This window comes from Varroa jacobsoni, unplaced genomic scaffold (assembly GCF_002532875.2).
Source record: "Varroa jacobsoni isolate VJ856 unplaced genomic scaffold, vjacob_1.0 scaffold_1331, whole genome shotgun sequence".
NCBI lineage: Eukaryota > Metazoa > Arthropoda > Arachnida > Mesostigmata > Varroidae > Varroa > Varroa jacobsoni.
In genome coordinates, this window is record NW_019214233.1 from 196,249 (window position 1) to 211,749 (window position 15,501).

General features: G+C 40.4%; 1 protein-coding gene across 3 annotated transcripts; it reads right to left on the reverse strand.

Annotated features, from left to right (window-relative positions):
- Positions 1-239: 239 nt before the first annotated feature.
- On the reverse strand, positions 240-15,209 carry Cyfip (Cytoplasmic FMR1-interacting protein Sra-1). Of its 3 annotated transcripts, none has more exons than XM_022848165.2 (11): positions 15,036-15,209; positions 9,264-9,473; positions 8,785-8,964; positions 6,313-8,087; positions 5,549-5,734; positions 5,078-5,308; positions 4,381-4,576; positions 3,830-3,931; positions 3,562-3,684; positions 2,802-3,190; positions 240-2,463 (listed from the first exon to the last, which is right to left on the reverse strand). In XM_022848165.2, exons 2-11 carry the CDS (start codon positions 9,471-9,473, stop codon positions 2,031-2,033), a joined length of 3,825 nt encoding a protein of 1,274 aa, XP_022703900.1. In that variant the 5' UTR covers positions 15,036-15,209; the 3' UTR covers positions 240-2,030. The 3 variants fall into 3 exon arrangements, with proteins under 3 accessions (XP_022703900.1, XP_022703898.1, XP_022703899.1); XM_022848163.2 differs by lacking the exon at positions 15,036-15,209 and adding an exon at positions 10,314-11,845; XM_022848164.2 differs by lacking the exons at positions 3,830-3,931; positions 15,036-15,209 and adding an exon at positions 10,314-11,849.
- Positions 15,210-15,501: the final 292 nt, after the last annotated feature.

Consider the following 15,501-nt stretch of genomic DNA (forward strand, 5'->3'; position numbering starts at 1 on the left):
GTCGCACCCTATAATAAGGCTAATAGATTTTTGAATAGCGCATGTTGCAGGCCCGAAAACACCTTCACTTGCGTACCGTTTGAAGTGTACCAAAAAATATCTACTCGTGCTCTATTTCAAAGTAGTTTACAAACGGCAATAAAATAAGGAGAGAAATTGGCATCAGCAGCGCGCGAACCAAGTTGAATTGACAGGCTTGCCTAAGTGACAAACCTTAAATGGAAATCAAGACGAACGAATAGAGTGCCAAGCGCTTCTGTTCTATGTATACTTTTCGACTTTATTGAACTTAATATAATATGTATAACATAGTTTATCTTACAGAAGGTACGAGGACGGAAATATTGCGCAGAATAGCAGATTTTTTCAATAGTTTGAATTGTGTTTCGTGCGTCTAAACATTGATGCGTACACGTTGTCCTCTCTATTTATAATAATAACAGTGATAGTGGTAATAATTGTTATTATTATAATGATAAATAAAGATAAGCCGGCCAAATCTTGTGGATACATTGAACGCTAACTCGTTCGTTGACTGATACACACGGAGGTAAAGAGGAAGCCTCGTTTTTTTATTATCATTACCGATTGCGCCACCAGAACCTGCCTTCGCGCATTCACATTTGCATCGTGTCATCTCGTCAAATAGCTAATTTCGACAGTGTTTGCTAGACATTGTTGAGTACTTGGTAACCTGTTGTAGAATGAAGTTCCACACACAGTAGGCCTTTATCATTTTGAACGACTTGCGACAGAATAAGACATTGTGCAAGCAAGGTGTTATAGTACTGTCCATGAATCTACAACAAGGCCGGATCTCAGATGCGTGTGGTTCTTTTGGCAAGAATACTTTTCCGTGCTTCATATTTCAAAATCATCATTTACAATACAGTAAATCAGCTCGCCAGATAATGTAAGCACCGCTCCGATTTGCCCTACCATATGTTAACACACAATTAAGTAAATTATAGTTATATTCTTACTGTAATGAAAAACGTAAAGTACCTTAATTCTAGAAAGAGAAAAAGAACACTGAAATAATGTCTGTCATTTCTATTGTTTCACAATTACTGATATCATTTTGAGTAGCATTGAGACTTTGATAAATTATCTCTTTTTTCTCACGAATACATGCGTATGTATATATACACACAATCTGAACACCTTCATATGTTCGACGTACGCCAGCTAAGCTACAGATATTACTATATATTTATACTTTATAAATCCACAATAATAGAAGTTGAGTTTTCGTCGAAAAGTTATTTTCTCGTCTCCATAGTGATATCTTTTATAGGGCATAAAGAACAGTAAAAACGTTCTTAAATTGAGCCCGCCTGTTCTATTGCATATCAGTATAATGTGATAGTAATCGATGGGTTGTACAATCGGTATTAGTTACTCACTTAAGCACTAAGAGGTAGCACAAAGCCATCCTTTGACATTAATATCCACATAATCAAAGCCAATGCCAGCTCACGGCTTCCCCACCTATGTAAGAGTAAGGTTGCACCTCGTGACACCATAGAAATGAACACTCGAAGAGAACCTGCGGACATGAACTGCAGTTCGTATCATTACAATTATATTAATTCACCTTTTTTCTCATCGTAACGAGCTCGACGTTTTGTTAAAGGCTCATCTCGTTACGTATAATCTGTACAAGATGGAGTTGTGCTTTTAAGCTGTCTTATTCGTATTCGTCACCCCGTATCATCAGCGTCTCTGTGTGTATGTCTGAGCCTAGCATTTGATACGCAAGTTTTGTTATTGCGCTGGAAATCGTTTCGCAGATCAGCACTGCTCAGTGTAGATATCCCGTCACTGTGCATTTTAAGGCCCTCCTGCACGGCAAACAGATTTTTGCGAAAAGAACACGTTCAAATTTGGCGCCATATTTTAATTAATTTCTGTTATGATATTCAATGTTACCCAGCTATGACTTTATTTTTTATGATAGTTATTGACGGTGTTGTACGTACTATGAGTTTAATGGCTTTTTTGCTACTTTTCAGTACTTTAACGCTTTTCTACTTATTGTAGACGAGCTGATCGGAGCGCATATATATTGTAGCAGGCTGGTTGGCTCGGTTTTGTTGGCTCTGATGCACCGGTGGTGGATAACAACGGACATGTTCTACAGGTGGGAATCCCTCGGAGGCCTCATTCTTAAGAAACTTATTCAAAATGGCAAAAATTTGCGAATTTAAAACTTGAAAGCGGCGTATGCGATCCACCATCTTTTTGAGTGGGATCTGTTTCACCAACTCGTCTTTGCCATCGACTCGCTGTACCTTGAGTATGTGATAGCAGAAGTCGAGCGCCTCGAAGCGACGCTGCTGACCAAGAAGAGCAATCATTACACATCCCGCCCAATTGAGCCCTTCTCCAAAGAGCTGTTCGACAGTAAACTCGTTTTCGCCCACCGGGATGCAATAGACGAACTGGAGAGCCGACCACAATCTATAGCACACAACGATAAAACGCGTGTTAAACGAAGTTAAATGGATTGAATGCAGCAAGAGTGAAACAAGGCAGTCCGTTTGGCTGAAAATTCTTGAAATCTAGTTCTTTGACGTAAAATGAAAAACTGGACCTGGCGTCGAGATAATGAATGAGGCACAGAATGCACGGCAATATGAACACGTTACAGACAGCTCGATTTTGCCGCGAACAACACTTACCATGTTATATATATATATATATATAGTTATATATATTATGGTTATGGTGAGCATTTCAAGAAAAGAGACGTACGAATGTCACCTTAGACTGCACAAATACAGGACCACAATACTAACCTGTGGAACTCGTCGCACTCATCAATATTCATAACTCCATTCTGTGGCGGCCCGCCGGTCCAAATCGGGTCATCCAGGAATGATCGTACTCGGCCTAGGATCACTTCGAAAACGCTGAGGCCACAACACAGTCGCTCCTTGGTAAGGAGATCACCTTCTTTGGCAATCGCTGCTTGTTTCGGACTGGCCAATTTTTCGATGGTTGGCACAACTTGCAAACTGGCGTACTTCTGCTCCTGCCTTTTCAGTTTGGTCTCTTGCTTTTCGCCATCTTTGCAGTGCGGTGTAGGCAGAATGTTTTGGAATGGAGCGGCATGCTGCAGATCGCACACCTCTTCCTGTGACAACAGTTGCTCGACTAGCATACACAAAAGTAGCGCATTGCCTACCTATCAAATAAAGCGCGATGATCATAGATCCGTTAGAAGACTACCTATAGTGACACGGAATCAGCGACTAGTGCAGGACAGACATCATAATATAAACCTTTATGTAATTTTCTAAGAATATTTTATTTAGGATGCGCATAGAAGTATTCTAAGAGTTACAAAAACTTCATATGGAGTGCACCTAACCAGAATGGTCGTATTAAGCAGTACGACGTCGAAAATATTAAGCAGATTCGAAAACAGTAATACATGTTAAGCTGAATGGTAGCCAGCTTAATTAATTCTTAAATATATAATTCCAGAAGTTGACTGTATTTACATATGAAAAAAATGCCATTGTCAAGGCTAACTGTGTTGCGATCCAAACGAACCTCTCTGAAGCTCTGGAACATATCCATTTTGACATCAGGGAATTGTACAATGTCGTTTAGCTGAGCCTGATAATAACCAAGAATTCCAGGTGAGCCATAATCATATCGCGGTAGACGACAAACCTGTGAAAAGTAGCGTAAAAAACGTGCTTCAGTAATTCCTTTCAAATCAAATCGAGATATTTATTTTTTGGTGCTGTGACGCAAAGTTGTTTGTACGCGTTGCAAAATTTATCGTTAGTTCAGTCAATAGATTTATTTCATTCACCTTGGGCATGACATTTTTTAATGTCTTGGCATACTGTAGAATTGTGCCCTGGATGAGAGATTTAACGACCTTAAGTAGTTCTTCCATGACTACCGCGATTCCCTAAAAGTGAAACACACATTTAAACAATTGGTGGTCAATTCGGCTAGTGTATACACATAACCGTTGCAGTGACGCTTCAGAGGGGCACCGTTGAGTTTTCGAATTATGTACGCCGTTGGCCGCAGCTTATGCTCCACATGATGTGTTTAGAGAAAGAGCATGCAAGTTCTGCTATTCGATGAACTAAATTGTAGCAAGGCTCGTCCCGAAAATATTAGCTTTCACTAAAAAGGTCTGTTTGAATAAATTCTGACACAAATTAGTTGTCAGTTTCCTTACACCGTATAGGTTCAATGTGTCAACTAAGTGTTCTGCGCGTCAGGCATCTTTGTGTCTTGTAGAATTTTTGTATTTCCGTTTATGTAGGTTTCCGAGTGTATTTTTGAATCTTTAAGTTTGCAGGTTTCGGTTGCTTTACGTAAGTCCTAAGTAGGGTACATGATTGCTACCTGGTATCCGAGAAGGCGGCAGAGAGAGCGAAGGTGTGGTGGCCCGATAAACTTGGCATAGACGGCAAAAATAGCTGTGTAAGCGACGTTCAAACTTTTGCTTCCGTACAAACAGTGTGGTTGGGCTGATGGTGGCTTTTCCCGCTCAAGTTTCTGGCCGAAACTCATCGGCCCACGGATATTCACAGGGACGAACCTGGAACACGAAGTACAGTCGAAACAAATAGTTTACGGGGTATTAGCTACAATCAGTTTTGCTCTTTATCAAGGTTTGTGAATTAATTTGATGGATCTGCTACTAGCACATCACAATAGATATTACCCTTATTGTTAAATATTTAGTTTGCTTGCTGCTTACATTATCGCGTCGTACGTACCGTTTGCCGTACAAATGGTATCAATGAAAAGAGCTATCCAGCGAAAAGAAGACCGGTGCAGGTGAAACAACAAATAGATCTATTCCTCACTACTCATTATCGTACACGCGGAAGTGAAAAAATTACCAGCAACCTAAATCTTCTATGGTCTTTCGATTAGGAAAGTTCATTTCAGGCAGTGGCTTAGTTGAAAATAGTAATAAAACCGTTATTTGTACCCATAAATTTGTTTGTACGATTAAACAGTAGAGCAGTGTCTCGTAATGCCCTAAGGCCACATACAATAATTACGTCGTCTTGTTATAATCTCCTTTTCATACCTATTTGTAGCGGCATTGTAGCAGTAATTAGGAAGAAATTCATAATTGAGCTCCCAGAACGTGTGTAGACAAATCCGACCATACGGAGCCAAAACGTTGTGATTAGCCTCACGAAGCTGCGCATCAAATGAGTCCAGTTGAAGATGCTTGGAAAGTAGTTGGTGCGCCAGCCGATTTATCGACAGCAGCGCCTCGAGTTCTACGATGCCGGTGATATTTGATGATTCGAATCTGCAAAGAAGAAATATACTGAAGAAGTAAGTTTAGTAAAGGAAATGTGTAGCACACAGCAACTGCTTAAAGTTGCACAGATCCTATTCTCTCTTAAGATCTAGTCTTCATACTTTAGCCAAAACAGACAATTTTCTCTAGAATTTTTATTTGCTGCGTTTAAACGATCGATTTAGCAAACAGGTTGTGATATGACGAGGGGCAAATATTTTGTCGCGTTCTGAAATGTAGAATGTATACCTTTGAATGGCAAGATTAAGGCTTTTAAGCATAGCATCATTAACGCGTTGTGCGATAAGTCGATTGAGGTCGATGGATCGGCCAAGCAGCTGTACGTGTCGTTGCTTCAGAAGAGTTTCGTAACGATTCGCCTGTGGATAAGGGAACGATGTTCCACCAGCCTGGATCATACATTCCGCACGGAACCTGCAGGGAACAGAAACCGACAAGAATTAATGCGACATAAATAGTTAAAAAAGGAAGCGGAACACCTAGAACCTGATCATTAAAACGTTTCGTTTGGCGGACAACCTGATAGAAACAAAAGTAACCTAACCCAATATTTCACGGCCCACTAATAAATGAAGATGTTTACTAGTACTCAATTCTTTATATTAAAGAAGGAAATTTATCTTCTCCGCTTAGCCTACCCTTTCTATAATCTTCTTTCTTGTCTCAGATTACAGAATAGACAAAAATTTACTAACCGTATAGACCAAGTCAATCATAAGCTAAAATATATATTAGAGATAGTCGTCCAATTTGCTCTATAAAGAATGCTACTTTTGGGCAAACGGACATTTTAAATATGCCGGCTCAAAGGGGAGACCCAAAACCGCCTTCGTAACGTGAATCCTTGTTCTATTACGTTTTATTTGTTTGCTGCCTTTGGTATCGGTCGGTTAACTGGTCTACGGTTTGACGATTACTGACAGTAATAATACGTGTAAAAGAACTACTTAACACTTAAAGCCATAAAAATACCTAACGGTTTCGTTCATTACCTCTTGTCGAGCAAAATACTGCCTGCTAAGTGTTTATAATACGCGAAGATTTGATCCGACAATTTATAGGCGAATTGATCGAAGCACAAATTAACCTCGGCTTCGACTTCGTCGTAAAGGAACTGCTTTTTGAACTTGGTCAGCGCGTAGAAAGCTGAATCATTATACAGGTCGAGCGGATATAGAACGCACTCCATCATGGCAGGGTTTTTCGTCGTCAATATGTGGTCCGTAAGGATCCACGGAAGAGACATTTCTATGGGAAACTGGATCCGTCTACCCATTGTCATCTCAAGATAGAACTCGCGGTACCACAGCTGGGACAAATCACAACATTCCTGCAATGTCTGCGAGAAATTAAGCAAATAATTCCAATAAAATGATTGCTTATGGAACTTTTCGATATCAGCCAAGGACGCGGCGTCCAAGTCTTTTCGAAGACTACGTTTGGTTCCGCTTTTGTCTGCGACCAAACTTTCCAACATTGTACGAACCATATATAACTGAGTACTTGAAGGTCCTACGTTTCGTCTAGGTGCCTTAATTTCGTATTCGGCATCCTTTTTCCCCTTGAGCGCCGGGTCTTCGCTTGGCTCATAACCACGCATCCAGTCGGCGCATGTCTCTCGTACAGACTGCACAATAGATCTGACTACTTCCTTTTTATTTTTCACGGCTTTCCGTAGTGGTTCCCTGAGATTCAACTGGACGAACTGTTGAAGCTCGAAGTAAACATGCCGGCGCGCAGCATCGGTAAATACTGTTTCCATACGGCTCATAAGTACCTGAAGTCCCTTAATCATTGCGATTACCTCGATGAGAGCGAACTTTTCATCGGGTGAGTAGTTATATCGGGTTGCCCGTTCATACTCTTCAGCGTCTGGAGGACAGTATTGTTTGTTAAGGGTAGGATCTGTAGGGTGCATCAATTTCCACGAGTATAGCTCCGTAACATGACAAGTCCAGTTGGACAGCAGCTGCAGTCCCGATAAAGCCAACTCCGAGAGCTCACGATTTTCATCATCAGTGCGAGGTGACTCCTTAACCGTGGTGGTCACTTCGTTTGAGTGGCGAGCCAACTCACTAATATAACGCGCATATTCATCGCGGATCGGCTGCAGATTTTTCAGTAGGTCACTTTGCGGCGATGGATTCGTCGAAGATGACAAAGGCCAATTTTTCGCGTCAAAGTGAGCCGAGTGTTTAATGTAGTGGAAAGGCGAAATCTGCATGTCACCGAATAGTGGCACCATTTCAAGGTTCTTCAATATGCGGTCCATTTTGGCAATGGACACTCGTTTCTTCTGATCCAGTTTGTTTATATTAGCCACGTTTCCATCAATGAGAAATGAGCCGAACCCAAGGACTTTGACGAGCATGTGTTTCTCTGATGGTAACATGTACATATGCGTCTCTAACATGTGTACCGATGTGTGCAGAATGTCCGCCAGTAGCTCCTCATATCCGGGGATCTTCTCAAGAGCCTCCTTTAGTTGGTCGCGGATCTTATTCTGGGTGGCCAGGAACATTGATAGGTTTTGTGATTCCTGAAGTTGTTGTGAATCCGCCAACACTTTAAGGAATTGCGCGGCTCTCCTGTAGGTAGCATAGTCATTCTTTACAGAAGATTTCATGTTTTTGAGCTCGTCAAGAACAGCGAACATGTTGATGAATTTGCCGAGGGTAAGCAGGTATGCTTCTGACACAAAGTCTTTACGTTTTTCCGTATGACAGAGCCGTTTCACCTCGGCTGTGAATCGCTCAATCGCCTTACGCTAAAGACCAAACAAAAAACATTATACCGCTATCATGTTAATCACTGTCAATTATATTTTCCTACGACCTCTGGGAACACATATGAGATGTATGTTAGATAGTGAAAAGAAACGTAATTCCCATTGCATTAGCGATCAGCTTTTATAGTAGCCCATGTGTAAAGAAAATCGTACATAAAACATAAGTTAAAATCAAATATGACATTTGCCTCCAGTTTACATCATCATATAAGAGCTCTCTTGAATGGCTACTTTTACAAATAAAATGATTTTTTGTATCCCACACTAAACAATGGCACATCTGTTAATGTTTGTAATAGGCTCGCGTTTAACAGAAAATTCAGAATCGGTCAGAACATTCAGAAAGTTTGTATTACTTGATTCCCTAATATCTGTTTCAAACTGACAACCTCTGCAAAAGTCATATAGCTACAGAGACGTCTGAACTGAGAGAAATTGATTCGAAAAGTGATCGGATAGTTCTCTCAAAAAAGGTCGCATATTTTGAGCAAATCTACAACTCATCCTCACAACGGCTATTCCGTTATTTGATATATTTTCGTTCTTAAAAAGCTTTTTCTATCTGAACGAAGTTAACTTGCTATAATTATATGTACGCAGTTTTCATATACCTAACCCCTAGGTGTTACATTTTTCTGTACAAATATTCAACTGATATCTTAAATCAAATACTCACTTGGAAGTACATGAAATTAAGTAGTTTTCGCACTTCTGGTTTGAGAACTTCCACAGTCTTTTGATAGATTTCGACCCTGTTCGGCTGCTCGTTACTTTTCGGCTGTGGAATCGCTCTCGAACAACAGCGCCAGGTATACAGCATCACCGCATGCTGCTCTCCTTGCTCTAACATTTCGTTCTAAAGTATCAAAAAATAACCAGGTAATAACCAACTTCACGTTTGAGTAACTTGAGATTTACTTTTAGTTTAGACTTTTAGTTTGCAAAATTAAGTTCGTATACGTTTTCCACATATAAATGATGGCTATGTGACCTATGTCGGTTATAATTCCAGATCGATGTGTTATATCCTGATTGTGCTACATATATTTGTGGAATTTTGCGTTGGTGACATTTACCGATAATACTCATTTAATAAAAGGACTTGCTAGCCAAATATTTATTTTTATCTATGTGTTTCTTTGAAGATAAAAATACCAGTTCAGAATGCACGGTAGCCTCTTCGATATATTTGGCGACGCCGGTCACAAAAGCGTTCCGATCTTCGAAGTTTGTGTCGAAGTTGGCGTGATAAACAATTGAACATGGTAGGGCCTCGATGCAGGGTTGCTGATCCGGAAGAGGAAGCTCATCCAAAACATCTACATTGGACAACGCATCACCCAATGTTACCTCCGCAACCGCCATCTAATATTAAGGTAAGAAAAGACAAAAGTTCTATTTTAGATTACGATTTCTAAGTGCATTGCATATTCGCACTTCAAAGATCTCTTCTAATCTGCTCAGTAGAAATACACACGGTCAATTTATTCAGGTTCAAGTTAGTAATACAAAATGATGGCAACACACCTCACGAAGCAAAGATTAAGATGTACACAGCAGTCAAATAATCGAGCATTGAGCTTTACGTCCGGTACTGCCAATAAGAAGAGTTTAAAACGGCTAACCCCTAGTACGAAACAAAGTGTTTTTATGCCAGTTTTTAAACCAGGGCTACAATCATATTCTTGAGATTAGTAAGCCAATACGTCACCGCTGCACTATTACGAAGACAAATGTACCGATCAATTATATAATAACACAATTATAAATGTGAAAGTTATATTACCAAGTACTAACAAAAGCAGACCTAAATTAAGCACTGCCTTAGCTCAAATCAATCTGCCCATTAAGCGTAACCTCTTATGTATAATACACACATATATTAGCACAAATGATGATCGATGAAATTCACACATTCGTACAGGTTTCTATAATTAAAAACAGACCCTGATTGTTTAAAGAACATTTTTCTTTTAAATTTCGTTTAAAGAACAGATTTCTAGGTTTGCTGGTATCACGCCACAAAGACTGAAGAAGTTTTATTTTTAACTCATCGGCAATTTTCAAGGTGTTCAGTATGCTGTTTTCTGCTTACTCTATTTTGTAAAATAAATAAGTAGTGAACTTTGTATGTACTATACAGCAACGTCGATTGATTAAATGTTCGATAAAATAGGGATATATTGAACTGTTAAGCTGGGTCACCTTGACGCTAGATCTAGACTCATGTCTCGGCGAAAGCTCGCAATATAAGTGTTCAGTCGGAGCATCTTGTCGAAGAAACATCGATAAAGGTCCTTCACTATTATCATCGTTTGTGTCTGTTTGATCATATTCACTGCCCCTGCCCCAGGCTGGTGTTATCGGGACGTTGTCAGATGGCAATCCAAGCGAGTCTTCAAAGTCTGCAGGAGCACTAACGAGCTCTACGAGATTGGCAGCTCTCTGACCAGCACCATCATATACTGCATCGTAGGCAGGGTCCTCCACTTCGATAGATACTCCCGGAGCAGTACTTGAACTATATTCGGTGGCGGTGCTACTGTTTCCTATCGTTCCGCTGTAAGGGCCTTTTCTGTTTGGCTTAATAGTTAAAGATGTTTCATCAGTTCTTAGTATAGCTTCTGTTTCAACATCTGACACATCATTTGAAGAAGGTAGGGGAAGCAAAGAGCAAGACGCATCCTTGTTACGAGAGGGATTGCCTGACGTAGGTGGGAATTTCGGTAGAAAATCCAGGGCGTTAATTAACAGGTCTCTAACATCAATTAGCGGGGGTGGCGGAGTAGGAGGTGGAGGCGAAGTTCGGCCAGGGGGATTAAATGAAGACATGCCGGTTTCAGCACGAATTTTTCAGACGCACAACCAGTCTATGCTAGTAGCTCAGGGACGCATCGAAAAATTTTCGATGTTCGTAGCAGCACACATATAGTAAAACAACAAACACCAAGATTCAGATAATGAACGTTGTTAGCTGCATAAAAAACCACAAAAAATATAGCGGGCACTTTTCAAGTGAACAAATTTTTCACTAAGTCAAACTCTTTGTTTCCTTTCTTTTTTCATTTAGAAGCTGACATAGGGAGTTACAAGGTTAACAGTAGATCGTATCGTCCCGAAGTCATTTATTAAACGAAGCCACATCGAATACCAACCAAGCGCGCCCAAAACACATCCGTAATAATATGGGTCTGTCTGGATGAGCTCACTCGAACCGACATCATATATAAGCATAACCTGTAAGCTAATTTGTGGGGATTGCAACGCTGGCATTAATCGTTTGCTAATGGGGACCGATCAGTGCTTTAGCAAGCGTTACATGCAGCCGCTACTCATCCTCAGGAAACTCCAATTAACAGTCGACATATAGCTGCTTACGGCGGCTTGTGGCTATACTGCACTATTAAATTCGGCTTGGCTCGTGCTAGTCCCTTTTTGGGGCTAATGGTGGTTGGTTGGTGAACGCGTACGTTCCCTGACGTGGCGAGTGTGATGATGGGCCAGCGCCGGCTTCCGAGGGTGATTACTTCACCGCAAAAATAGAGACAGTTCTCTCGCGTACTGTTCTAGTTCATGTAACGGAATGCAGCAATGACGACGAACTCTTTTTTAGAGGCGCATACACAGCACGCTGGCTCACTGAACAAGCACATTCGCGATCTACGTACACGTCGCTGGGCGCTCATATGAGTCACAACAGTGTCCAGCTCGCTTTTCACTCTCCATTTCTCTTCCTCTTACGTGTCCTGCCCGGATGATTCGTCCGTAATTGACACCGCGTTCGTTAGCTGGCGCTGCAGGATTAAAGTTTGTTAACGCTCTAACCACATTCAATCAGTGGCAAGCCAAATGAAGAATCGCACACGTTTCTTCTATTACAGCTGAAGCAGCTATGGACCGGCGACAGCGAATATCACCAGCAGGAAGGGAGTAGGCAGCATGTCGCTGGCACTACAAGGTTATTGAAACCTATTCCCGTTTAAGAAATACGACCAGTTTATTTCAGACTGTTCATTAAGAGACTAGGTACGCGAGCTTGACCGATACAAAGCAATTCCTTACAACACACGGATCGGACTAGTTTTTTGTGAGTCGCTAGGGTCTCACTTAGGAATTCGGCCAAAACGTTTGTGCCTAGAAGGCAGGTCATGTTTTTCCACGTAAAGCGTAATGTTGATTAAGCTAATCATGCTAAACTGAAACCAGCAACTTGTTTCGTTCAAAATCTATGTCGCACCACCGTTTAGAATCACCAAGACGACCATCAGCGTCATACTTGAATATGCAATTTTTTATTTTTGTGAAAACTGCATTCATGGAGAACTCTCTTTAAACTATATTGTGGAGGAACGTATAAAGTTATGTCTATTTGGCAATAGCCGGCTGCTATTCGATATTACCTTTATAATAATTGTAAGTGCCTCTAGCAAACGTGTAAAACGTAAAATAGGATGTGTTTAATAGCAAAACAGGCACGGGCAAATGACATCCTGGTTGCTGCGGCTGCTACAAACGGGAATTGCTGGTTAATTTACTTTATTTGTTACTGTTGCCGCTGCCTGTGACGGTGGCCATTAGAGACAAACACTATATGCGACTAAGCCGCCCACCAGTCCCCCGGCAACGATTCGATGAAGGTTGTAACACGAGAATGTCCATTAAGTAACAACCGCACTGACGGTGATTGCAGCGAACGTGTCACCGTGCTAAGCTGGTGCCAATGGCCAAGCAGATCAGTAAATACTGGAAACTTCATAATAGCAATCGTTCATTCTGCCGATGATATAATTATTGTAAGGATGTTGCTCTTATAGATGTCGCTGTAAATGCTGACGATATGATTCGTGTTGACGTTTTTCCAGTTGTTATTAACGGTTCCAGGGGCACCTTCCAACCAAGTTTTTTCTTTTTAACAGAAGTTGTGATTGGTTGTGTGATCAATGCAAGTCGTACATGACTAATTTGTCTCGATAAAGTGGATGGGGTTGGGCACGGTGTCGCAAATAGAACTGGAGATGCTGCAGTCCGATTATTAAAAGTTATATGCCAAACTGAGGCACCCAGGGCGAAAAAGGCTATAACGTAGAAGTTTGCTATCCATTTAGATTGAAGATGTGGTTAAAGTTTAGTATTTTCAACATTTTTCCGCCGATACATTGTGCTGATTTCAAAGGTGTAGAAAAGTTGTTTTCTTTAATGAATGTAAAAAAAAATACTAGCCAGTCCAATACCACAACAATCGGCGCCTCATCGTCTGGTTTGAGCACGATGCTGGCCTTAGGAACTTTTTAATGACCCGCTATTAGCGGGATAATATCTGAACACAAACTTACGAACTCCGAACGACTGGAATATATATGAAAAGGAGTTTACCTGAGTGTCTCTTGATAAATGAAGATAACGATTGCAATTGTCTTGTATAATGTAATGAAGGTTTGTTAAAGTCGATGCAATAAAAAGCATCAAACTTGTTGGGCAATTTTGTGTAATTTGGCTCTAAGAAGCCACCAACGCCTACCGAAAACATTCTTTTTTTCAAAAACGAATATGGACAACATACCAAATGTATTTGTCTTTACTTCGCTACGCACAAAGGAGAGTATGCTGAAGTTATGATATCTATCACTCGAAAATCACGGACCGACGAAAGCACAGAAGGAAACAACAGGAGTGATTCAGTGCACCTTGTTTGGATTGTTAGGGCTTGCACTTCATCCTTTATCTAGACATTGGATTTAGTGTGCGATAGAGACAAATGTGCTCAAATTATCAGCATATCGCTAATGAATGGAGGTTATCTTTCCTAGAATATACAATATTCATACATTTCACACAGACAATTTGATTATCGGCTTAAGTTTGATACCTCGAAAGTTTACAACAAAATGAAAAGATACAGGCTAATTATATAATTTTCCAACAACTCCACATATTCAAGTAATAAAGATATGATATTTCTTTTGTAATTTGTGGTGAACAGTGTAAGCGAGAATTTGTTGCATACTTTCTAAAATCGAACGAAGACGACGTTTTTTCGCGGTTAAAAAATACAGTTAGTTTTAGTTCTTTTATTTTAGTATTCATTATTGTTAGTGTAAAATATACTCACAGAATTTAAATTGACGGCTAACTGATCGAGAACCGCAATTGAACTAATTAGATATGTAAGGTCTTTCATATTCAAGGACCATTCATAATCCATAATTGTAAATATGTTAATCTATAAAGATTCATAGATAGCAATATTAAATGAAATAATAGATGGCCTAGCAAGACGTGTCTGCCTAATTTAGGTCCAACCTTCAAACTCATCGACTAAACCATCGTTAAATGCATTAACGGCTTTCGAATAACAAAGCGCTAAAGACAAGCTGATATTATATAATACTGTGCAACCGACGCCAACTACCTGCTCTGTGTCACGCTTGTATTTTGCTATTTCTATTCTATTCGTTTTCCCTTGCTGTTTATTCTATTTGTTAAATATATGAAGGTAACTGCTAAGGTAGCAACGGTTAGCTATACAAATGTACTAGCAGCTGATAGGCGACATCTGACCGGGTCTGCATTATTTCCGGATCTATTTCCATCTACTATTTTAAGTGTGAAAACCATTTTGTCATTTAATCGATTTGGGTGAATTTTATTGGGTTTATTTCTGCAACGTTCTGGAAAGTAAGAAGCATCGAGATTGTATGCGGTGATACTTAGCCTATTCTCGATATGCACATTCTAAGAAAAAAAGAAATGACTCGCAAAGAACTTTGTTTGGCTGATGTTTTATATGTCGGCTCTTTATGCATAGATAAACAGGGGCGATAAAGAAAGTCCCATCTTGACACTTCACTGAATCTGGTTTCGAAATGTCAGCATTGGCACATGCTCCTGAGGAGGTTAATAGTATAGCTACCCTCAACAAAGACTGACCTCGAAGGCTGCGCCGTCGCAGAGGCTGATTGAGCTCCCTCAGAAATCTATTCGAACGTCAACTTCGTGAAAAATAGAATTTTTCTTATGGCACAATAAATGTATAGCAAATGCATACATTCACACACACACACACACAATCCTCATCGCTGGCACAAGCAGTTGTTACATTCACATAGTACTACTATTTGTCCAGATTCCGCACCTTCGAAAGCGACGGAAGGCGGCATATTCTCATGCTTATAAACCTCATTATCGCACGGAGGAAGTCGCACTGCTCCGCACTCACCGGCTGTGACATAATGAGCATGGATTTGAATTGGTTTTGTGGGACGACAGGGCTTGAGCAGCCTACCAAGACACTCTGAAACAATGTTCACCGCCAGGACCAGACTAAAAACTTGGAACACTCATCGGTGGAATCATTTGTCAAGTCGCTAGATTTCTTTTTTCGTAAAAACATTAA

Excerpts from the sequence above, each read along its gene's own strand:
- Cyfip (XM_022848163.2), bottom strand. The coding sequence starts at position 10,940 with ATGTCTTCATTTAATCCCCCTGGCCGAACTTCGCCTCCACCTCCTACT. Across the intron at positions 4,577-5,077 it reads TACAATGCCGCTACAAATAG|GTTCGTCCCTGTGAATATCC; the intron begins GTATGAAAAGGA and ends TTCGTGTTCCAG. Across the intron at positions 3,932-4,380 it reads GCCGCCTTCTCGGATACCAG|GGAATCGCGGTAGTCATGGA; the intron begins GTAGCAATCATG and ends TTTCACTTTTAG.